Raw genomic sequence first — 25847 nt, 5'->3', positions numbered from 1 at the left:
CTACTGCTGTGTTAGTCTTTTTGGAGGATAGGAGGTTGTCCTTATGATATTGTTCAATTATTATTTTAGATACAGTGGTACGGGTATCTAGTTACCTTAGATACGGGTTACATACACTTCAGGTTACATACACGTCAGGTTACAGACTCCACTAACCCAGAAATAGTGCTTCAGGTTAAGAACTTTGCTTCAGGATGAGAACAGAAATCGTGCTCCGGCGGCGCAGCGTCAGCAGGAGGCCCCATTAGCTAAAGTGGTTCTTCAGGCTAAGAACAGTTTCAGGTTAAGAACAGATCTCCGGAATGAATTACGTACTTAACCCAAGGTACCACTATACTGTGTATTGTACATCATTCTTAATTTGACTTTTGATTTTGTTTCTATTTTAAGTTGCTTTGGGACATTTCTCTTTCATTACAAAGTGATCAACAAATAATAGTATTATTACCAATTGTTCTTCATATTGAATAGAATATAACATAAATAGCAAGTATTGTAGTTTAATGTTGCCAGCCAAACAGACCGGAAAAAAACTTTTTGAAAACCATAGCCTCACTGAATTTACATTGTTACTATAAAAACATTTAGCTTTTAGAGAAGTTGAGAAAAGAACTCTGGACCCAAGGGCTCTGCTTGAGATAGCTACTGCAGTACAGCTATAATCCCTTAAGGTGTGTACATACATACTTTGCACCCAACATCTCCACCTGTTATCTTTATCCCTGCCAGACACATTCTTTTCCAACCACCGCAGATGGAGCGCAAAGGCTACAAGAGATCTTCCCATGTAGAAGATGTCCCTGTCTTGTGGAATAATGTGGCAGAATATAAATCTCAAAAATATTGCCACTCCATAGAAGAAATACAAACCTTGGAATGTTGAATTTTAAGCTTTCTATTCATTTTCAAAATATATAATTTATAAGAACAGGAGGTAGAAATCATTTAAGGTATTTGTTCACTATGAATTTCAGTGAACGGAGAGGGAGAATGACGTCTTGCCAGCGACAGCAGGGACCAATCTTTAAATATTTTCCGAAGCCTCATAGAGGCTTCAATGGCTCTTCAGTACAATGGTACAAGCAGAAATACAGGCTTCAGTTTTTGTAATTCCATAGCTTAAATATACAACCTCTTTAAAAGACTTTAAAACTTTACAGCAGTGGCTCCCAAAGTGGGTGGTACCAGTCCTGGTGGGGGGGGGGTATGTGGGAGGGGCAGCAGGAGGGATTCTGGTGATGTAAATTACTAATAGTCTTTGAAAAGTTGGCATCACTGGATCAGGTTCAATAATTTTGTTGAATTAGTTAAACTAAATAGTGATAATTGGATTTTGAATAAATGTACAGTGGTGCCCCGCAAGACGAATGCCTCGCAAGATGGAAAACCCGCAAGACGAAAGGGTTTTCCATCTGCAGAGGCGCTTCGCAAGACGAATTTCCCTATGGGCTTGCTTCGCAAGACGAAAATTGACGAAAAAATTTGAGGGTTTTTTTTGCTCCAAAACCCCTTTTTCTGAATCGCTAAGCTGCTAAAAGCATTTTAGCAGCAAAACCGCTAATCCCCCAACCCTTAGAAAGCCGTTTTTAGCCCTTAAAGTGCCAATAGCGCTAGTAGCGCTAATCCGTCAATGGGCTTGCTTCGCAAGACGAAAAAACCGCAAGACGAAAAGACCCGCGGAACGGATTCTTTTCGTCTTGCGAGGCACCACTGTACAATTAACTGTTACTGTTTTGAATTTATCACTGTTCTGAATAATGCTTTTTATAGGGTAAGGTAAGCGGCACCATGGATGAATTTATGGAACCAAGAGGGCAATGGCCCCCCAAAATTTGGAAGCTGCTGCTTTTACAATACAATATATTCCTTGAGCTCCCTCCTTCCAACCACAATTATCTTAAATTGCTATTATAAACAGCAGACACCAAAAACATTTTTGTCTCTTTATTTTGCTGATTTATATAAACATTAGTGATTGGAACAATATTCTGGCCCATTTTGGAAATGCAATCAAGATTTTTAAAATAAAGCATACAATCAGTGATCACACAAAATAACTCATTTATGTCTATATCTTGAATGAAATAGCACCAGCAAGGATATAAATAAGAAAGTTTTTGCAATGTTAAAAATTTTAAATGTAGCTTCATTGTTTTTTTTCTAAAAACAGCACTCCCTTCAGTTTTCACTGTATAAAGTCATAGCTGAAAGACTGCTAAACGCTTGGTCAAAATTAAACTTGCCCATAGTCAACAATTAAAATAAATACACAAGACTTCCCATTCTTATGAAGGCTTTGATTTTTGTCAAAATATAAGCCACCTCATTCCTAACATAGACTCCCAAGCCAAAATCTATTTGATTGACTCTTAGACCATTATGCTAAGACAGCATAACTGCAGACCAGTCCTCCAAGTGCCATGCCAGGGGAGGCTGATCAGCAGCCTATGGGACCAGCATTTCTTAATCATTTACCATTTTGGAGAATGCAGTGTAAATTCTGCGCCATAAATAAGTATCCTTGTCACTTTAAAGTGATGAATAATGGTGGGCGAGGAATACTCAAAGCATCACTATCAAATATGGTATCCAGATTTCAGAGAGGCTATTTATCTTAACACATGTACTTCTAAAATTAAAACAATTTGAAAAGTAGCTTATTCATGATTCAGCACTACTGTCAACTCTCATTTGTTAGGCAACTTAAGACCCTAACCTATAATAAAACTGAAAAAACATATTGGCACATTTTTTGTTAGTAAAGACTGGGCTAAAATGGTTAGAATTTAGTGCAACGGAGAACAGAACGTTTTCTGTGATTACTTCAGGGACGCCATATACAGTTCATTTTTCAGATTTTAATCTGTTTTCAAAAGCTTCCAGTGCTGCTTGATTGCAAGAAATAATAAGAAGCTTTTAAGCTCCATTAATTACAAATCACACTGTAACTTTTCGGCTATTTGCATAGGTAAATCATTCAGCCCATGTCTTGATGGCATCTGCAGCTGATACTTCCATTGATCCACACCATACTGCCTTCTCCAAGAGAAAATGGTCTACAATTAGATTCCTTCAGTAAAACATTGTTAAAGTACTGTTTATTGGGATTGAATTCAGCCCATAAGGATTCTCTGGTGTGGAGTGGCACATGTGCATTGCACTAAATTCTGAACTACACCTGTGGCTTCTCCAACCCAATGAGGGAGAAAGAATCACTCGGGGGGGGGGGGGCACACTTGTTAGAACACACAATGCCTCCTAAATGCTATCTTTCTGAAAAACAATGAAGCCTTACGATAAGGAGTGTAACTTGATGTTAACAATTCCAACAAGTATCATGCATAAGGCAAGTAAAACTTCAGAGGCCTTCCAAAAAATTCCTATATGCCATAGTCATCTGAATACACTGTTTGATTTTGCTCAAGTGCTAACGCCACATATGAAGACAAACAAGAAAAAGACTACTATAAAAGTTAAATACTTTAAAACGAAGTGGTTTTGCTAAAAATGCTTTGTCCCAATAGAAATCAGAAGACCTGAATCACTTTTTTCCTGCCGAAAATCTTGTTTGGGTAAACCATGTTCTATTGCACTAGGGTCTTCTTAATCCTTTAGTCATTATCAGGGAGCCGGACCAGAACAGCACATTTCTCTTTCCACAAAAGATTCCTCAAAGGCATTTTGTCATCTAGTGTAAGCCAGTCTTCCAAAAGACTGTTTGGCAATCTGCTAGATAAACTGATGCCTGCAAGACTGAGATTTCTTTGTCTCTGCCACAGTTCTTCAGCTAGTCCTCACAGGCAGTCTGGAAACTCTTCTCAGAGGAGGAGTCAAAATCCACTTCCACTCCCGATTCTTCTGAGCTCATAAAAAAGGGAGGCATGGAGTCCAAGCTTTCATTTATACCCACCGCAGCTTCTTTCTTAACCAAGTCCTCACAGTATGGAAGATCCAAAAGCCACTCTTCGAGGTGCGTGGAAGAATGAGGCATTTTAGGAGGGCAGTAAGAAGAGTGAAGACTCGTGTTCAGCGGGGCGCTCTGACACTTTCTAATCAATGCACTGTTTTCCTTGCTGTAAAAAAGAAGAATAAATCTCAGTGACTCTTCAGCAACTTTTGATTTTTATCATCTATAAAGATGGAATATGCTCCCCCATCCTCATCCAATCAGCAATAAATGACTGAATAGGGTTGTTGTTGTTTTTTAAAAAAAATCACTGAAAACATATTTATACAGTGGTACCTTGATTCTCAAACGCCTTGGTTCCCAAACACCGAAAACCCGGAAGTAAGTGCTCCGGTTTTCGAACGTTTTTTGGAAGCTGAACATCCAATGCAGTTGTCAGCTATTGTTTCTGGGCCGCCTGCACCAACCAGAAGCTGCGCCTTGGTTTCTGAACATTTTGGAAGTGAAACAGACTTCTGGAGCGGATTAAGTTTGGCACTTTTGTTTTTCTTATTTATTTTGTGTTTTTGAGGCTTTTTCGGTTAATCTATTTTTGTGACTGCGTGGAACCCAGTTCAGCTTCTGATTGATTGACTGTGTGACTGCAGAAATGGATAAAAGCCACCCCCCCATGCAAACAATGACTATCATCAGTGCAGTTAAGAGAAAAAAAATATTTTTAATTTTTATCATCTAAAATACAATCTTATTTATTTTATAGTACGGTACATTGATTACTGCTTTCACTTTATGGATCAATGGTCTCATTAGATAGTAAAATTCATGTTAAATTGCTGTTTTAGGGGTTGTTTTTAAAAGTCTGGAATGGATTAATCCATTTTGCATTACTTTCTATGGGAAAGTGTGCCTTGGTTTTGGAACGGACTTCCAGAATGGATTAAGTTTGAGAACCAAGGTACCACTGTATAGGATTACCCTGTGTCAATTAATTATACAACTCTGATTTAACTAGAATTTCATTCATGCTATTTAAGTTTCTATTTATTAGCTTTAATAGTCTTCTATGTAATTCACGACTCTTTGCTACTCTTCATTTTAAACTAGCAAAGGAGAGAGGTACGGATGGGGAGAAGAAGCAGCCAAACAATTATTTCCTGTGGTCATTCCTGGTTTGGTGATTTTATTCAAATTGCCATTTCCTTAGCAAAAATGTCTAAACCTATTCCAAGTTTTTGCTAATGGATAAAATGGGGAGTGGGTGGCATCTTAACACATACTCCAGCCATGGATGAGAACAGGGGTAGAAAGAGGGTTTTGAAAAGACACCAGTAATTGTAACATTCCAAGAGTGTGCAATCCTGTATTTCGCAGTGCTTGCATGCACACATCAATTAATATTCTTGGGTATGCCTCAAATACTACACATTTCTTATACAAATAGTAGCCCCATTTTTTAAAAAAGGCAGTGAAACTTGCATGGCTGCTGTCTTGTGGCCTGCCTTTTGATCTGCATCATTTCCTACAGCTTTTTAGTGCAGACAGATGAGCATCAGAGCATTGAGATAGCGCTAAAGTTGTGAGAGGGAGGCAAGTAAATTAAAACATTAAAAAGTAAGAGATGCAGAGGGAGAGAAGTTTGTTTAAAAGAAGACGTGAATCACAAGAACAGGGGGCAAGCACAGCTTACAAAAACTAATACTAGAGCTGTTAATCAGAATAAACTGGATTACATATGCCATATAAAAGATTTTTAAAAAGGCAATTGCATGTGAATTGCTTACATTTAATGTCACATCTACTTTAAACCACAGTCAGTGTTAATTTCATTGCAAACGTAACACTAAACCGTGGCTACCAACAAAAAGAGAAGGAATGGGAGTTCATGGAATGATTGAGGGAGTGGATAGATCCATAGCACACTCACAATGATTAAGCAATTTGAAATATTATGTCTGCACCTGACCAACAAATGTGCAGCATGAAGTATGTAGCAGCGTAAGATATACCTGGGAATACTCAGTAATCTTTTTCTTGCTTTGGAATATACTGTGCCCACAACTTGACAGAGCTGACCTTGCATCCATCGTACATCATCAGGGATATCAGGAAACCAGTCTACTAATCTGTAAGCAATAAATAATAGTTTTGGATTTGATATCCCGCCTTTCACTCCCCTTCAGGAGTCTCAAAGCAGCTAACATTCTCCTTTCCCTTCCTCCCCCCCAACAAACACTCTGTGAGGTGAGTGGGGCTGAGAGACTTCAGAGAAGTGTGACTGGTCCAAGGTCACCCAGCAGCTGCATGTGGAGGAGCGGAGACACGAACCCGGTTCCCCAGATTACGAGACTACCACTCTTAACCACTACACCACACTGGCTCTAATAGTGTTTCAGGCAGAACCCTGATTTGAGAAAATGCCATATGGGAGTGAAGGACTTTGGGCAGAGAGGCAGGAGAGCCATTCTACTAATGCTTCTTATGGACATCAGCTAATCTGTCCCACCTAAAACTTGGCTTGCTTGCTTTATTGACTAAATTTATATACTGCCCAATACTCACAGGTCTCAGGGTGGTTTATAATTAAACACAATAAAAAGGTAAAGATAACGGACCCCTGACAGTTAAGTCCAGTCACAGACGACTCTGGGGTTGCGGTGCTCATCTCGCTTTACAGGCCGAGGGAGCCGGCGTTTGTCTGCAGACAGTTTTTCTGGGTCATGTGGCCACCATGACTAAAGCCACTTTACCTATTTATCTACTTGCACTTTGAGGTGCTTTCCAACTGCTAGGTTGGCAGGAGCTGGGACCAAACAACAGGAGTTCACCCCGCTGCGGGGTTTCAAACCGCCGACTTTCCGATCGGCAAGCCCTAGGCTCAGTGGTTTACACCACAGCGCGTGTGTCTTTAATTTTTAGTTTTTTCTCTACAGCAGGTTTGGAAATATTACTGCTACGTTTTAAAGGGCCTTTATCATTGCAAACTCCTTGAACAGAGTTCCCTACACAGCCAGTTTCTCGGTTAAATCTGGAGATACACACCAATTAAAATATAGGGTTTTAAAAGTAAGCTTCATGCACATTCCAAGTTTATGAAACTGAACACAAAAAGTACACATGGAAAAGAAAATATATCTACTATTTCTCAGTTAATCGTTTTAAGAATAATATAGTGGTTAAGCTGTGAGCCTGGAAGTTCCATTTCAATCAAACTTTAGCCATGACTACAAAAGTTACCTAAATATATTGTTACCGCTCAGCAGTATTCCACTCATTCATTCCTTCCCATGTGCAATGCAGGGATAATACTTTCCTGTCTAGCAGGATTTAATTTTTATAAGAAAATTGGAATACATATGAATTTTTTTAAAAAAGAATTACAGTGGTGCCTCGCTAGACGAAAATAATCCATTCCTTGAGTCTCTTCGTCTAGCGGTTTTTTCGTCTTGCGAAGCAAGCCCATTAGCGGATTAGCGGATTAGCGCTATTAGCGGTTTAGCGGCTATTAGCAGCTATTAAAGTCTTAAGGGATTAGCGGATTAGCTGCTAAAAGGCTATTAGCAGCTTAGTGCCTTAGATAAAAGGGGTGGGGAGCGGAAAAAAACCCCAGGAATCGCAAGACATTTTCGTCTTGCGAAGCAAGCCCATAGCAAATTCGTCCTGTGAAGCACCTGCAAAATGGAAAACCCTTTTGTCTAGCGGGTTTTCCGTCTTGCGAGGCATTCGTCTTGCGGGGCACCACTGTATTGTAAGGCTTTTGAGCCCTTAGAAAATGTGCTATATAAAAACACTAGTACAACAAGGGCAGACTTCCATTCTTAACACTCACCTTAAGGCCACAAAATATGCTGACTCAACCGGCAGAGTATACGGCAGCATCACATAGGACATCAGTCGCATTGGTAGAAATTTAGAAAGCTGAGCATAGAGTCCACATTTCTCTTTACAAGCCTCCTGCAATGCTGTCATTTATACAGTCATTAATCTCAACTGAACATAAACACAATGGCTTCTAGATTCTGCAAGAGTGACGAAGCATTGCCTGGAATCATGCTAGATAACCCACAACAGGCTTTCTCATGACAGAACTCAACTAAATGCACCTAGTACTCTCCTATATACATTCAGGCCAATTCATCACCATCTGGCTGGTATAAATTTCAGTAATGTTCAGTCGGCCTCTAATAGGGACAGGTAATTCCACCAAGTCTGCTTCATGTACAATCTGATTATTCTAGCATTCCTCATGCAGTCGATATACAATCAGAAGAGGCTGCTCATTGTGTCACTGTTCTGTGAATCATTATTCTAAGTTTCCTTCCTTTCAATCAGAACAGACTCGTGAAAAAAGGCAGGGGTGGATCCTCCAAGAACAGGAATTTTTTACTCTTTTACACTCAAACCCTTTTTGTATTATAAAAATATGTTTTTCCACAATTTTAATTCAGAAAAAGCAATGCATTTTGGCCCTCAAAAGCTCTGAAAAAACATTTATTTTCTTGCTCACTTATAACACAACTCAACCAAGATTTCTATTCAACAGCTTGTTCACTGGATATTTCTTGCAATTTACTTCTTTTTCTTTCCTTACAGCCTTAGAATAAAACAGGAAGCTGAGTGAGGGGCAAGTGCCAAGCAAGGAAGAGAAAGGAATTAGTCCACCTGGCTTATTCCTTCTCCTCCTCACCCCACTTGCTCTGTTATAGTTTGTCTAATAAAGGTAAAGGTACCCCTGCCCATGCGGGCCAGTCGTGACCGACTCTGGGGTTGCGTGCTCATCTTGCTTAAGAGGCCGGGAGCCGGCGCTGTCCGAAGACACTTCCGGGTCACGTGGCCAGCGTGACGAAGCTGCTCTGGCGAGCCAGTGCAGCACACGGAAACGCCGTTTCCCTTCTGCTATAAAGCAGTACCTATTTATCTACTTGCACTTAGGGGTGCTTTCGAACTGCTAGGTGGGCAGGAGCAGGGACCGAGCAACGGGAGCTCACCCCGTCGCTGGGATTTGAACCGCCGACCATACGATCGGCAAGTCCTAGGCACTGAGGTTTTACCCACAGCGCCACCCTTTGTCCCTTTGTCTGATAGGTACACTCTTTTTCCATGTGCATCCAGAAAGCCACGTCTGCACCAAGATTTAGTTAGTATCCAACATTAATAACTTTCATTCAAAGGTGGCCAAAGAAGACTCTTCTGTGATGCACAAATATATACCCAAGTTCTTAGTTAAACTGTTTTACTAAATCAATTTGCACAGTATTCCAGATACTCCTGTACTCAATGTTTCTTATTTGTCCAGTTATAAGTACCATGGGGGCTGGGGGGCCGAGGCCCCGGGCGCAAAATTCTGAGGGGCGCAACCAGGTACCCCCATGCAGGGGCCAGTTTCTGTAGCGATCCCTGGCTTGGTAAAGGCGGCAGAGCAGTCCAGGAAGAGCAGGTTCAGGCAGAGGGAGACTGGCAAGGGGTAACCCCAGCGCAGCCTGGCCTGGCCCTCTTCTCTGCAGGTGTCGAGAGGATTTGCCCAAGAGCCACATTGGCCCCAGGCTTCCCCCTGTGTGGCCGGGCAGGTGGCACAACGCAGCCCCACTTGCCTCTGGTTTGGGGGGACGCTCTAGCAGCATCAGTGGCTCGCCCGCCCCGGGCACCAGCAACCCATGCTATGCCGCTGATAAGTAGCAACAGTAGGTTTCTCAGTTATTTTATGCATAAGGTTAAAGTATGTAAAGATGATTAGCAAAAATAAACTGAAAAACAAACTTTTGTCATAGTATATAATAACTGGCCAGAGTTAATACAATTCACTATGTTACAGAAACAAGGCACTAGAGATCCAGTTAAAAGCACTGGTCATGATCCAGCCCAAGTCAAACACTTTAAAGTACCATGGATTTCAATGGGAGAAATTTAAGAATGTGTTAAATGTTCTCCCGCTGAAATCACGTTGGATTTACAAGTGCTGAATTCTGGCTGGACTATACCCAATGTTGTATGCATTGACAATATCATTACTAATTACTAGAGTAATTTAATGAAACTTAGTTTTACAATAAAAATGAGGTTACTTTAAATCTCTACCTTTCCGGAGTCTAGGAGGTAGATTCTCAAAAATGGTTCCATCCAATGGCCAGGCAGCTAATTGCAGCTGATCAATAAGCATTTCTTCATCTTGCATCTCTTTTTTTGCTTCATTTGCTGCAACTGTTTTTTTATCAGCATAATCTGGGGTCTGAACACATTCCTGATGGTTTTCCTTTGTTAAGGCCAAGTCAACTAAAACTGAATCATACAGTATACCTGAGGAAGACAGAATAAAAACAGCTTCCGATGTGATGGTGTTTTTGTATTCAAGATCATGACCGGCACCATATTGCAAAACAGAGTTGGAAGAGGGCATAAAGACTGCACTACTGCCAAGTTGAAAAGTCTTCTAGTATAAACTTTCAAATCTTGAAGAAAGAAGGTCATATATTGTCTGAAGTGGGCAACGCAAGAGTAGAAAAACTGATGGAAATGAGCATTGTCAGCCTAGAAATCTCTTAAAAGTGGAATCCTATCACTGACAAACAGTAAACAGTAAAACTACAGCTGGATCTTTTTGGTAAGAGTTAGAATGTCTAAGTCATGTGTGTTCAGGAAAAAAATACTGGATCTCAAGAACAAACCACAAGGTTGCCTGTAATTGTAATTGTAAAAGTCAATGTAATTTCTGTGAAATTAAGTAGGCTCAGGCCATTGTGCCATGCCAAATAAGTTATACTTAGAGTAGACCCACTGAAATGAAGTTAAGAAACTTAAATCCAAGCTCAACTCTCTAACAAAGATTTATCCATTTCCCAAAGTGTATGGCCACAGTTATATAAACCAAAAGTCACCTTAGTCTTCCAAGTCCTTGAGGGGAAAATGATACCCGCAGCTGCATCATGTATCGAGAAAACATGATACTAAGCAGATAGAATGATAAGACTCTGGCAAGTCTAGCATCACCCACTTCTGAAAGAAAACACTGTCCGCATTGCATGGCACAAACTTTTATTATACAAGTAGAGTTGAAGCCACAATTGTACTGCCTCAGATGCTATATAGTCATTGCTGAATTTCCCTGGACCACACTTTCTGCAGCATGTGAACACAGATAATAATAAGCTACGTTCATAGGTAGGATCGCATGGGAAGGCAGAATCCTTCCAATATCCAAGTCTCCAACTGCTTAGGAGAAAATATTTATGCTGTGACCCGCTCTGAGCTCTATGGATGAAAGGCAGTATATACATTTAATAAATAAGTAGAAGAATATAATCAGTTTGAACTGGGTTCAGGAACAGTTTGGGAGTCAATGAAGATGATCCTATACATCTACAATGTAGAATCTATATATGCTGGGTTCCAGCTGATATTAGCAGCTGTATTTTGAACTAGCTGAAGTTTCTGAACGTTTTTCGAAAACAGTCCAACACAGAATGTGCAATCTGAACTCGATGTTACAAAGATATGAGCGACCATAGTCAGCATCTTTTGTCCGTATACAAAAATGCGCAGACCTGTAATGACATTGTGACTGACATTCTGTTCACCATATTATTTATTTGAAATCACAGTGACGTACCATTTTCTTTCAAAAATCTAAGAGCATCCGAATAGCCTTGTTCACAGATCTCTCCTAGCACCTGAAAATAAGGTTACAAAAAACTAGTAAACAGGAGGAAGTACCGTATTTTTCCGTGTATAACACAACCCCATGTATAAGACAACCCCTACTTTTGGGAGCCCAAAATAAACAAATCAGTATTTTACAGTTGTTCAGGTTTTGTGGGAAATCAGCTAAAAAGCTGTTGAGCTTTTTCTCCAGCCTGCGCCTGACTTCGCATCACACTGTGGCCATGCTCCCTCCTTGCCTGGGCACTGCCTCACCTCTCCAGCCAGCTCTGAGGCCAGCACTCTGTGACTCAGGAGCTGACATGAGCCACCAGCTCACTCAAGACTTACCATATAAATCTGTGTATAAGGCAAACCCCAATTTTTGACTAATTTTTTTGGGGGGAGGGGGGGAGGCATCATCTTGTTCACAGAAAAATAGAGAATACAGTGGTGCCCCGCAAGACGAATGCCTCGCAAGACGGAAAACCCGCTAGACGAAAGGGTTTTCTGTTTTGGAGGTGCTTCGCAAAACGAATTTGCTATGGGCTTGCTTCGCAAGACGAAAATGTCTTGCGAGTTCCTGCAGGGGTTTTTTCTCCCCCCCCCCTTTTCCCCAAGCCGCTAAGCCGCTTAACAGCTGATCCGCTAAGCCACTTATCAGCTGATCCGCTAAGCCTGCTAAGCCGCTAATAGCGCTAATCCTCTAATCCGCTAATGGGCTTGCTTCGCAAGACGAAAAAAACCGCAAGACGAAGAGACTCGCGGAACGGATTCTTTTCGTCTTGCGAGGCACCACTGTATTGAAAATTCCCAAAGAGCAAGATACAGAAAGGCATCTCATGCCAGTTAATACTCTGTTGACACATTACCAAAAGGCTCAATAAGCACTTTATCATAATGAAAGAAAACAATTCTACACTACCGTAGAGCATTGCACACCTCCTTCCTGAAACCTTAACTGCACCAAATCTGCCCCAATCATTGCTCGACTCCCACCCCAATATTGCAAACTGAGGAGGGTTACCACCATTTACATTGTTCCTTGCTAGTAGGAACTGCTCTCAATGAATTTGCTAAAAGTGCCCCTAAGATGCACTCAAGTAGCGTGTGGTCATCCTCTAATATCTAGATTAAATGTGGAGTGGGAAAACCATGTATGCCACCATGAGCTTCTAGGAGGACAGGTGGGCTATAAATTTATATATATACAAAAAATTAGAAATTTAAACACAACTATACCTTTGGAGGGGTGCATCTGTCTAGCATTCCATGGTAGGAACATATCTGTCTAGCATTTGTCTAGCATTCCATGGTAGGAACATACATGCCAACAAACTAGCAATTGGGTAAGAGAAAATAGTGAATATACATACCTTGGGTTCTGGAGGAAAAAGTGCTTGAGTTAAACGGTAGATGTTCCCTAGGCTAAACTGAATGCTGGTGTTGGTGAAGTTCATTTCATGGAAGTTTGCGGAGTTGCCCTTGGGACAAATGTCACACTCCCCAGCAAAAGGTGAAATTGTGATGGTGTTTTTTGAGTCATACTGAGGCAAGTTGTCACTTATTCCACCATCAACGTAGCGCTTTGGGAAGGGAAGAAGGAAGAAAGATAAGGAATCTATTTGCTTAAAGCAAAATTTAGCTGACTTGCTCTGCAACTTCAGAAAGGAAGCCTAGTATTTCCACTTGCCACACCTTTCAGTGGTAGTATTATATGTGAGGAGGTACTGACCCAGCACAAGCCATTGCTCAGAACAGCAACAGAGCTTTGTGCACCTCGGGATCGCAAGTAATGTCTGAAAATGTGCAGGTGCACATCCCAGATTATATGCTGCCCAGCAGCTTCTGCAACACTGGAAGCAATGTTATGGGCTCTCTTTTGGCATGCACCATACTTAAGAGGCTAAATTCAGCCCTGGTGAAAACATTAGCTAAGGAAATATACAACTCTCTTTTGGGTTTCATAGGGCTCACATCCTTCTCACCCTGCCCCTTACCCAACCAAGGTTCCAATGTTCACCCTAGAATCATAGAATCATAGAGTTGGAAGAGACCACAAGGGCCATCGAGTCCAACCCCCTGCCAAGCAGGAAACACCATCAGAGCACTCCTGACATATGGTTGTCAGGCCTCTGCTTAAAGACCTCCAAAGAAGGAGACTCCACCACACTCCTTAGCAGCAAATTCCACTGTCGAACAGCTCCTACTGTCAGGAGGTTCTTCCTAATGTTTAGGTGGAATCTTCTTTCTTGAGGTTTGGATCCATTGCTCCGTGTCCGCTTCTCTGGAGCAGCAGAAAACAACCTTTCTCCCTCCTCTATGTGACATCCTTTTATATATTTGAACATGGCTATCACATCACCCCTTAACCTCCTCTTCTCCAGGCTAAACCCTAGTTTGAGCAAAGGGCATACTCTTTATACAAATCAGCCTTAAAAATCCAGCTTTTGCTAAGGTTGCCTATACCCAAGGAAGCTGTTAGGTTTTGGCTAGGAGAGGCCTGGAGAGAGCCTCCATTACAGTCATTACAGCAACTCAGGCAGACCACATTTCAAGCAAGCTGAGAGGAAACACCTCTGCTGTCTCCTTTCCTGTAAATTATCTGCCACCCTCCTTTATCATTTGTAATTTTAAAGTTAAATAAAACAACATCAAACTCCTAGAATTGTTAAATGACTGTATGATAACCCCAAATGTCACATCCTCCCCCTCCCCACAATTACTAATCAAGTCATTTCAATAAGCCAAAGATCTCAAAAGATGTGCTAAACTCCTTTCCCTATCTCACTTGGAAAGCACAATGAAAATGCATTTCAGAAGCCATCTCTCAGACAATTAGGACAATTTGACTGGTGCCACTTAAAAACTTTAACCTCTGGTCATAGCCAGGAAGACAGGATTTGCAGTCCTTGTTTTTATTTTTAAGTCCAACTTGAGCATAAAGGGTGATGCTTTTCACCTTAAGAGGCACGAATCTTTCAGGTTTCAAAGATACCTTACGTCACTGCACAGGAAGGTTCCCGTGGACTCTACCTGTCCCTTCCCTTTCTGTTGCTGAAGAGGCCCCTTCACCTTCACTATAGCAAACCCCAGCCTCTCAGAACCTCCCCTCTTCTCTCTTCCCTAACAAGTTAGCCAGCTGGCCAAATTCTTAACTTTCCCCCCCTCTTTCCAGCCCAATCGGTCCCTGTTTCCCAGCCAGACCTGCTCTTTCTTCCTCTTGCTATGCCCTTTTCTTCTTCATTGGCCGTCTCATACCAACAACCTCATATTCTCCTTCCCTCGCGACCCATTGCCACCCAAAAGTATCCCACCTGATTCTTCAGATTCTTACCTAAAGAACTTCCCTGAAGCTCCGCAAACCCCTCCAAGCTACCTCTTCTTCTCTTGCCACCTCCCCTTCTCTCTCTAGAGCAAGGCAGCACCCATTTCCATCTGGTACCACCATCACCCTTTCAGCCAATCTCTTCCCTCATCCAGGCAACAGTCTCCTCTCACACTCTTTTCCTGCTCAATCTCTTTTATTCATGTAAAACTCTTGCAAACCTAGCCTCCTGTTAGTGTGTTGTTTACTGATTATCATATTTACTAATTCTCCTTTTGATACAATAAAATTTACTTTAGATCTATCTTTGTTGTCCTTGTTAACTCTCAGGGCGCCAAATTCTAGAGTGCCCAGGCCTCTACGTCAAAAGATCCCAAAAAGGGTGTCAGGATTGCGCGTGAGAACTGCAGCCTTCTGCACGATCTGCACACGTCCTCCTATAGTTTTGTTTCTATGCCAATACTGAGTGGCAAAGCCAATTCATAAAATTAAGTAGGCCTTCAGGCATGTCTCATGTTTGTCACCCAACTAAATCCCTTTAGGTAACATAATTGTCCAGCCACGAGGGCAAAGCAACCAGATTAACCTGAACCATGGATTTAGTCTAATATGCTACTTTGCACCTCATATAGGATTTCAGCTTTTAAAGAGTAAAAATGGATGAATATAAGACTTGTAAAAAATCTAGATCAGCAGGCTTTTCAAAAAAATTATCACTAAATCACAGACTGTTATTCTTCGCAGTTTTGATTTTGAAGTAAAAAAAAAAAGTTACATGAAGCTTTCACACGAATATCAGCACTATTTTTTAAACATCTGGAATGTGCACATACTTGACCTGAATCATTTTTCTTTTCTTATTACTAAAGTAGGAGGGCAAAACCACACTAGCAAAGATCAACATCTCCGTGTTTCCTTTCAACTAAGATGCAGGCAGCCTTTAATAGGATTCCTCAAGTTCTACGTAAGGCCTTGAAATACACTGCTTAAGAAAGGACCTTAAAACAATTAAGAGGATAACAATTAGCTTCTCATCTTTAAGATCGCTTCTTCTGGTACTCTGCAAGACAGTTCTCAACCAACACATACAAGCCCAAGCCCAGATACAAACTACTGTGTGTCTGTATTGCTAAATCTATGTGCATATGTACCATGTAACATATTCATGTACAGATATGTGTGCTCCATGGAGTGCACAAATAAAGAGATTTGCATACAATGAACTTCCAAGGATGGTTCACAGATTCCTAATAATAGGACATGGCCAGGCAGGAGGCACATCCTTCTGCTTCATACAATATCATGCAATGTGGCACCCTACATACTTTGTGTGCCAATAGGTAAAGGTAAAGGGACCCCTGACCATTAGGTCCAGTCGTGGCCGACTCTGGGGTTGCGGCGCTCATCTTGCTTTATTGGCCGAGGGAGCCAGCGTACAGCTTCCGGGTCATGTGGCTAGCATGACTAAGCCGCTTCTGGCGAACCAGAGCAGTGCAAGGAAACGCCATTTACCTTCCCGCTGGAGTGGTACCTATTTATCTACTTGCACTTTGATGTGCTTTCGAACTGCTAGGTTGACAGGAGCAGGGACCAAGCAACGGGAGCTCACCCTGTTGCGGGGATTTGAACCACCGACCTTCTGATCGGCAAGCCCCAGGCTCTGTGGTTTAACCCACAGCGCCACCCGCATCCCTCTTTGTGTGCCCATAGAGGCATCCTATTTCCTTAGTTCTTCCATCTTCAAATTGATGCACAAGAAGAATAAAAACAAAAGCCCCAAATAGATTTTATTTTTAAAGAATTAATATCTAGTTTCCTTAAAACATCTGTTACATTACATTGTAATGCTTATTTTGTAAAGACGGCATTTCAGTCTCTTATCTCTCACATGAAGCTGTCCTGGAACTATTTTTTTGCCATGTATATGAAGGACACACAGCAAAGAAGACATCAGAATGGCAAGATTTACATCTTCCCACCTTTTCTATCATCATCATCATCATCATCATCATCAGCCTTCTCATGCTGGTTTATAATATGGAAGAATGAGCAGGTACTTACCACCCCTCTAAACGAAGGTGGGATGAGGCCACAATATATAGGCACAAATGCACTACAAAGCAAAGCCTGTCAAAAAGAAAAGAAAGGTTAGTTGCATACTGCATTTCTAATAGGAACATTTCCCCAAAGTAAAGCTCTAACACAGCCATTTTCAAATGTTCTAAAAAGGAATGTGAGGAAACAAATTAAAAATAAGGTTGAGACAAATGTGAAATATTCTGAACATTATTAACATGGTGAAAATGAGAATATACCTGTATGACTTCTTCTTTGGAATTAAAGTGGGATACCATCACATTTTTGCCATCAGACACTCTGGTAAGTGAAATGGAAAGTTTCCCTGATATCAACTGATGAGTGTTTTCAGGAAGATTTTTGCAAAGTCCATCTCTTATAATCTTCATCACGTTAAAGGAAGGATGAAGAGGGCCAAGATTTCGCTTTCTTGCTTCTCTGGCTAGACCCAGAACATCTGCACAAGCTTCGGCTGAAAGATACATAACTGCATGTAATTGTGGAAACCAAACTGGTTAAAACAGATGTCAGGGGTCACAGAACAACAAAATTGTCTTTAAGAATGTGCCATGGTGTGCCTTTGAAACTCAGCATGAGTTCAGAGCACAAGCTATAACCTTTCAAAAAACAAATTATTAAAACTTTCATCTGTATTACATGAGTGAACAATTTCCCAGGTAGTTTCTATCTTTGACAGGGTCAGCCTGAAGTTACCAGTTTAAAACAAACAAAAAATCAAAGTCATTTCAACTATTAAAAAATAGATTCTGAAATGTAGTTATGCTAAGTTGTGACAGCAGGCCAATTCTTCAAATGTCAACAGCATCATAGCTGTCAGGGAATATCTGACCTCAATGAATTGACCAGTCAATTGACATTATTTGACCAGTCAACTGGCAAGCAGCCAAACTCTAATAAAAAGTAAATAAGGAAAAAAAGAATATGGGGCCATGACACACTAAAGGTATGTTAGGTAACTTTGTCATTCGCTGATTTATTTATTTGCTATAGGTGGCCTGAAAATACATTTTAATAACAGCATTTCATTAGAAGAGATAATACTTTTCCAAATTAAACAAACTCTGCTATCTGCCCAAGGACGTGTGTAACTATTCTGAAAAGAGTACACTCCCAAACTATTTTCTAAATATTGTATTTTAGATCAGCCATTGCTGGTACTTTGATAATCTAAAGGCATTAGCAGAGGTTTCCTTCTCTCTCTCTCTCCCCAAGAGCTGCCCAATAAACGGAATAGGTTAATGTCCTGCAGTAACCTTCTCCACGGGGGAGAGGACTAATCGTCCCACATGTCAGCTTATTTTCCTCACCCAATCAAAAGACAGCAAATGAACTACTACTACTACCAGTTTATGAGGGCTGCTTTTTAGCCTTTGGTCATCAATTTCATGCCCCGAAAGGAAGTTAAATTCAGCTTTCCAAGAGGAATTTGACCTACTAATGCAGGGCACAGAAAGAGCTGAAACATCTTGAAGGGGTCAATACAGACAGAATATGATTAATTAAATAATAAGTTATAACATTTTTTACCAATCAGTGAAAGTTGGATTATAATGTAGATTTGCATAGAATTTATATTTCATTTCATAATGCAAAAAAAATACTAATTTTGATATTGGTGGTGAAATCTAATTGACACGTACATTTTACCAAGCTATGCAATCCTACTCAGAAGTCAGCCTCACTGAGCTCAAAAGAACTAACTTCCTGGCATGGGGAACTCCAGGTGACTCCAATTCCCATAAGCCCAAAGGTATATAAAGAGCCACTTTCCAAATCCCTGGTGTATAGCACTGCAGCCATTAAGCACCAAACTATCTGTCTGTCTATCTATATCTATCATCAAAATGCCATAAAAGGTGCACAATTTATCAGAACAGTGACAGAAGGTGTACTTGATCCTTTCCCAGTAAGGCATAAAAAACCAATCACTTCTACCAGCTGCTTTCCTACTTGGGGGTAAGGAAAGTGGGTGGCATTAGGAAGCAGTGCTGGGGGTGCGGTTTTTACCAGTAATTACCGTATTTTTCGCTCTATAGGGCGCACCTTTTCCCCTTCAAAAATGAAGGGGAAATGTGTGTGCGTCCTATGGAGCGAAGAAGCCATAGCCCCGTGACCCTCTCCCAGCTTTCCCTGCTCCCCGACCTGCTCTTTGGGGCTGGTGGTGGGCTTCCCCCTGCCAGCCCCAAAGAGCAGGGCGAAAGGAACCTGAAGCCTGGAGAGCGAGAGGGGTCGGTGCGCACCGACCCCTCTCGCTCTCCAGGCTTCCAAGGTAGCCGCCTGAAGGCGACTGAACGCACCTTAAACGGCACCTTGTTTTAGAGGGGGAAAACAAGAGGTGGAAAATTCTCCCCCTCTCTGCGCAGCGCCTCCTGCCGCTTCACTGAAGGGGCGCTGGGCAGAGAGGGGGAGATTTTTTCCCCCTTGTTTTCCCCCCTCTAAAACAAGGTGCGTCCTATTGTCCGGTGCGTCCTATAGAGCGAAAAATACAGTAAATGTACACCTTCCCATGGTTGCATTTCCCTGTGTTTTGAACACAGTACTTGAAAACTGTTTACTTGTCACCTGTGCATTTAATGGTTGGGCCATACAAGTTATTTTAACAGTTTAATAGTTTGCTCTCAACTAAAGGCCATCGACTTTCCCCCTTGAAAGGTGGAGGTACTAATCAAATTCTTTGCACTATGCAATAAGCAACCAAGTCTTTCTTCCTGGTGCTGCTCAGTTTTTCTCATGCCATCTGATGCAAAGAAAAATCTAGCTAAATGTGGGAGACCATTATAACTGTTACTTAGCAATGGAAAATACAGTGAAAGAGAATCTGCCCACACAACTTCTTAACTAATGCAGGAAAACTCAAATAAAAAATAAAATGTGGAGAACAGGTCCTTCGAAATGCTTAGCTCTAAATTTGAACACTCTTCCCCAAACTATAAAACCTAAATTAGCTCAAAGCAGGTTTTCTAATATGCATATGTTTATATTTAGTCGCTGAGAAAGGATGTTCTTTCAGTTAAATGGAACACTAATTAAAAAGTGAAGGCAACATTTCAGCGGATAAGAGTTTAATCCTCTAAGGTACTTAACTAAGATTTTCACACACAATTCAGCATGCTGCAACTCACAAAAATTGCTATTATGCCATTTCATGTCAGGAGACAGCACAAGAGGGAAGGGATTGACTTTTAATATTTTAATAAATATTACTGTAACATAGGGCTGCCTTTGAATAGCACTCAGAAACTTCAACTGGCTCAAAGGCCTGCAGTCAGACTGCTGACCAGGGCTGGTTACAGGGCACATATTTTGACTCCCTTGTCAGAAGAGCTCCACTGGCTATCAGGCACTTTGAATTGTACCTGGAAAGTCCTGCTTATGACCTATAAAGCCCTACACAGCTTAGGTGCAATCTATCTGGAAGACCGTATGAACCTGCCCGGGTTTTGAGACCTTCAGGAGTTTTGAGACCTTCTCCTGGTCCCACCACCCTTACAACCATGCTTGGTGGGGACACAGGAGAGGGCCTCCTTGGTGGCTGCTCCCAGACTCTAGAACTCCCTTCCTAGAGAATCTAGACTGACTGCCTCCTTGCTGTCTTCCGCCAACAGATGAAGACCTTGTTCCAAAAGGCTTTGGGGAACTGACTGCTTTTAATGGAAGAGCTTGTGCCATGCTGTTTTTATTGTAAATACTGGTATGTTTTAAGCAGATTTTATATATGTATATGGTTTGATTCTATTAATGTTTTGTTGTTTTTTTCTATGTTTTTAGTGATTCTTGTCTTTACATGTAAGCCCTCAAAGAAAAAGGAGGGCTATAAATAAATATATAATATTAGTAAGATGAAAAAGGCTTTTCCCACACACACCCCACCCCCCAAAAAATTTAGGCTGCTGAAACCCAAAGCTTTGGAGTGAAGCTAGGAATTGAATTTTGGATGAAAAGACTGTGAGCTCAGTACTGAAAACTGGTTTCTAGGCCGAGTGTGAAATTAATTCCTTACTTCCAAGTATACACCTGCCCACCAACCCCTCATGCCACTGTTTTGCAGTTGGTTCTGGTCGATAAACCTTGGGGTTCTTGTAAAAACAAAGCAAAGCTCAGAAGCTTGAAGTCTGCCACGCCTGTCCTATTTCAAATGAGTAAGAATAATGTGGCATGCTGGACATACAAGTACTAGATACAATCCTCCTGGTACTATCACAATTAGGCTACAATATTTAAATCAGTTAATTGGTTTAAAATGTTAATGGGATAAAAAGGTGCTCTGCTTAAGTGGGCAGATCTTTTTGTCAGATCTATATAGTAAGGTATATAGGGTATTTGGGGTGAGCAGTATCAGTCCAGGCAGAGCAGCACTGAAGCCAGGACTCAATGTGAACCAAGTGTGCTCTCTCAAACATGTCCCAAAATTCTGCAGATTACAGGAGGAGCTCCATGGCAAACAAGTCAAAGTGAGAAGTGTTGTGGTTATTTAATTATGTACATAGTTAACACTGCACAAAATACAACTTTGAAAGAAAATGTATCAGTTCCATTTGTGTTATCCACAAATATTTGTCCACACATTTGGGTTAGCTGGTGTATCAGTATTTTCCTAATCAATGTCTAGACTTATACTAAATGAAATACTCATAAATACACGTACATCAATCCACCCCGACTTGTAACCTGTGCCATGCGTTACCGGGCATAGACTAAAGAGAAAAGCACTTTAAAGGTAACCTAAGTCTTGACTGCAACACTCTAAACTCTACACCAAGGAAGGAGATGCTTTGGATAAATCAAGTTAAAGCTAACTAAATAAGGCTCCAGTATTGCGTCATTTAAAATCAATGTGACTTACACACTTTGAAATAAATATTGGATGTTGGGAGTGAAAGATGACTAACAAAAGCTGACAGCAACTTCCATCTGAGGCAGGCTAGGAAGCCCTAAGAGTGACCAGAACCTCAAACAACAGCATAACTCCACTTGGTAAATGTTGGGGTTTCATATTCCTTCTGGTATATTAGGTTTTCCCCCTCTTGTGAGAGGAGCAAACAGAGTAATGAGTAAATAAAGAAGCTTTGTACTAAATCTTTGAGCTGTTCTGTATTTTAACCAATTATACTGAAATACATTTACACACAAAATTTAAAAAACAGCAGGAAACAGCCTGTACAGGCTATACATAGACAAATGCTCATCTTCATAATTCTTTTAAGCAGGTAAGAACTGCCATGTTAAATTATTCAACAATAAAGCTAATTATATTTGCCAACAGGTGTGTTCTCAATTGAAGAATAAGAAGAACTTTCATTTCCTTCAGGATCTTTGGTATCTTTAGTTTGGTGAGTATAAGAACTAACCAATATCCAATGTGTTCTGGCTATTGTGGTTTGCAGATATACCATTAAGCATGAACAAGCTTCCCTATGTATTTCCTATCTTCGGAAAGTGATATAGTTGATCTTTTTGACATCTATTCTACAGGGCGGATGCCACTACCAAGATGGCCTTCTGTCTGGCTCCCTGTAACTTCGCTTCTCGCAGTAAGGGAACCATCAGAAGGCCCTTGGAGCTGGACCTCCATGTCTGGGCTGAGTGATGGGGGTGGAGATGTTCCTTCAGTCTACAAGGACTACAAACTAATAACAATAATGTGGAGTGGTAGTGGTACTGATTGATGCTGGGATTATGGGAAGGATTAAACTTCCCCTCCCTATGGCTGAGATGAAAATCACACAAACCTTTTTTTAAAATAAATGGAAGTTTCTAATATTGCATTAAGTGTCACAAGTGTTTGACCCTTAGTCAAACCTATGGGAAATCTATGGCTTTACAGATGTTGTTGAACTGTCATCAGCCAAAGTACTGTCAATGGCTAGGGATGATGAGTTTTATTCTTGCAACATCTGGAGGCCAAAGATATCCCCATCCCTAACCTAAGCAGTAGATAGCCTCATATGTACACACCAATATATACAACATCTATATTGATTCCCACCCTACTCTATAATCTTGTGGCAAGTTTGGTCAGCTTAATCACTGGTTATGGTCAATGGCTTGGTTATAGTATGTTACTGTGATAGGTTTACCAGTCAGACACCCGCTGCGCGAGTGAGGGAAAAAAGGACTGAGTACAGAGCAGGGAAATCCTGGAAGTCTAGCTGGAAAACTTTGCTAAAATGGAAATCTGATGAGAAATTAGCAGGCGTTTTATCTGCTTGCAGGTGCATAGCTGACTTCACTATTTGTGTACCTTGGTTTTCAAATGTAATCAGTTCTGGAAGACCTTTTGACTTCCGAAACGTTTGAAAACTGAGGTACAAAGGGCAGCCTGCCAATTCAAGAGAGAAAATAATAATAATACCTTTATTCAGGGAAACGGTAAAGGGACGGTATCCGCAAAATACAAAATACTACTCCAAAATCCCACAAATCCCCTAGATGCAATCAAAAAACAATGGGAGAATGACATAGGCTATGAGATTAACCCCACTCAATGGACCAGAATGTGGTCTAAACCCCCCTTTAAATCCATATCAACGAAAAGAAAAGAACTCACACTGAAACTCACCTACAGGTGGTACCTAACACCAAGGAAACGAGTGCTAATACACCCAGGAACCTCACCAAAATGCTGGAGAGGGTGCACCTCCACAGGCACATACCTCCACATGTGGTGGAAGTGTCCCAAAATCCAACTATTCTGGACAACAGCCATACGAGAAATATGTAAAATAACTAAAGAAGTAATAGACATCACCCCAGAATTGGCCCTACTAAACATCTTCCAAGACAACAATGCCTATTTACACCACAAAGAACTAATAACCCACCTACTCTCAGCAGCCAGAAGCATCATAGCCAGACACTGGAGAGACATGGAGAGTAAGCATGGACCAATGGTACCAAATAATATGGGAAACAGCCCTACTAGAAAATTTAACTAATAAACTGAAACTGACATGGGGACAAACAGAAGAAGACGTCTTCACCCCGGTATGGCTCCCCTTTATCACATACACAGCCCAACAGGACAATGACAATAACCCACCAACAGCATACAAATCAATATGGCTAACCTGATCCAAAACACCCACCCACCTCACTCACACACGAAAACAAAGATCACCACAGCCAATCACAAGCAAACAATCACACCCTAGGCCAACCCCAACCTCTCTCACCACCAAAGGAACACAAGTGAACAACACAAGCAACGCTGACCACCAAACTCTACGTACATTAAACATAATAGAAACACCGCCACCTGACCCCACCCCCATCAATCTTCCCTCTCTCCACCCCCTCTTTCTTCTTTCTTTCTTTTTTCTTCTTCCCCCTAATGCCTCAACAAATGAAACGGATTTGTAAAAATGTTACATGGGGGGGAAAAATACGAGGCATTACACTTACTTCTGTAAAACAAGAAAATCCTTAATAAAATATCAAGATGGAGAAGAGTAAAAAAAACAAAAACCCTTTATTGTCAATGTACAACCTTTGTACAATGAAATTAACCGCGCCACTGCCCGACGACTCCGTTAATAGAGGACAAAAAGGCATAACTTTCCCCACCATTAGAAGTCCGTGTTTGATTTCTAATGAGAGGCATTTGGGCTCAATCCTGTATTAAAGGAAGACATGGCTGGGTCACAAGTTCTCACCTGTCTAAGACTATTCTGCACAAGCACCTCACAGTATATTCAGAGTTACTCTCTCCAACATTATTAGGACCTGAGTTGAGGTTTGGATCCTAGGTCAAGATTCTGGGCACTTTCATTCCGACATTTGCAGCCTTGCTCCCTTTTCAACAGCCTCAACCTCAACCACAAACAAACACCCCTTCTCCATATTTAGGGTGAACACCCTCAAGGGTCCGTTTCTTTGAGCTGTCAGCCACTTTGGGTCGCCCCCGGACAAGATAAAAGCGCCTAATAAACGGAATAAAGTATATCCCTCGCACACGCCCTCCAGGGGCTGGCTGAGTTGGAAGCCACTCTGGGTTGCCACGGGCGACATAAAAGCGCCTAATTAATCGGGATACATAAATCGTAATTAAAATAACAACACGGTACGTCCGGTGCAAAAAAAAGCAAACCTTGCATTAAGCTGCGGGATGCAGCTCACGGCCTTCCTTCTTTTTTTTTTTTATTATTAAAGCTTTTATTGCGATTATTGCAATTGCCCTGCTCTTGCTGCCTTCAAAGTTCAATGTTTCGTTTGCCCGTCCAAATAATATGATAAAATCCTTCGTTATTATTATTATTTTTTAAAAAAGCTTTTGTTGCGATTATTGCAATTACCAGGTTATTCTCCCTGCTCTTACTGCCTTCAAAGCTCCATGTTTCGTTTGCCCGTCCAAATAATACGATTATAAAATATGAATAAAATGACAAAATAATAATAATTGCGAGAGAAAAGCCCAGCAGTGAGGGGAAATGAGGCTCGCGAGGAGCAGGCGCGTCTCCTCCGCTCGTACCCAGCGACCCGCCTCCGACGAGGACGGCTCCGGTCAGGGCTCCGGCCGAGGCCCCGCACACCTGGCGGGCGTCGCGGATGAGGTGCGGGGCTCTCTCCTGCAGGCAGCTGGCCGCGCCGACGTGGTAGACGCCCAGGAACCCGCAGCCGGCGAACGACACGCTCCAGCCGCCGCCGCCCTCGCCGCCGCCGCCGCCCGGCATCCCGGCCGCCGCCGCCTTCCCGTCCCGACCCGGCGCGGCTGAGGAGGCGGCGAGGAGCCGCGCACGCGCACAGGCCAAGGGAAGCGGCGGCGGCGAGATCGGGCGCTTGGTTGATAAAGAAGGCCGGCGGCGGAGGAAGCGCCGCCACGAACGTGGCCCGAGGGGCGCCGGCCAATCGGAGGCCATATGCAAATGAGAGAGCGGGCGGAGGGAGGCC

The 25847-nt window shown here is 41.8% G+C and overlaps 2 protein-coding genes across 2 annotated transcripts in view; both read right to left on the bottom strand.

Moving 5' to 3' along the window:
- The window catches only part of PARVB (parvin beta), a 97136-nt gene extending 71457 nt beyond the window's left edge, over positions 1 to 25679 (bottom strand). Inside the window, exon 1 of the mRNA XM_083440901.1 lies at positions 25674 to 25679. The gene's annotated coding sequence lies outside the window, so the exon portion shown is untranslated. The remainder of the gene's footprint in view (positions 1 to 25673) is intronic.
- LOC310677668 (1-acylglycerol-3-phosphate O-acyltransferase Pnpla3-like) lies at positions 1930 to 25831 on the bottom strand. Its single transcript, XM_083440796.1, has 9 exons — positions 25429 to 25831; positions 17180 to 17412; positions 16926 to 16991; positions 12913 to 13122; positions 11508 to 11568; positions 9980 to 10198; positions 7734 to 7866; positions 5914 to 6030; positions 1930 to 4073 (listed from the first exon to the last, which is right to left on the bottom strand). Exons 1-9 carry the CDS (start codon positions 25814 to 25816, stop codon positions 3788 to 3790), a joined length of 1713 nt encoding a protein of 570 aa, XP_083296922.1. The 5' UTR covers positions 25817 to 25831; the 3' UTR covers positions 1930 to 3787.
- Positions 25832 to 25847: the final 16 nt, after the last annotated feature.

This window comes from Podarcis tiliguerta, assembly GCF_965153285.1.
Source record: "Podarcis tiliguerta genome assembly, chromosome: 5".
NCBI classification, from domain to species: domain Eukaryota; kingdom Metazoa; phylum Chordata; class Lepidosauria; order Squamata; family Lacertidae; genus Podarcis; species Podarcis tiliguerta.
Note: the sequence above shows the minus strand (reverse complement) of the source record. Positions and strands in the feature narration are given on the sequence as shown.

What these genes read in the sequence shown, in the direction of transcription:
- LOC310677668 (XM_083440796.1), bottom strand. Translation starts at nt 25,816, where the DNA reads ATGGCCTCCGATTGGCCGGCGCCCCTCGGGCCACGTTCGTGGCGGCGC. An exon ending in ACCTCCTAGACTCCGGAAAG is followed by an intron (nt 7,867 to 9,979) that starts GTAGAGATTTAA and finishes TATAAATGACAG; the next exon opens with CATTGCAGGAGGCTTGTAAA. An exon ending in AGATTACTGAGTATTCCCAG is followed by an intron (nt 4,074 to 5,913) that starts GTATATCTTACG and finishes TCTTTTTTACAG; the next exon opens with CAAGGAAAACAGTGCATTGA.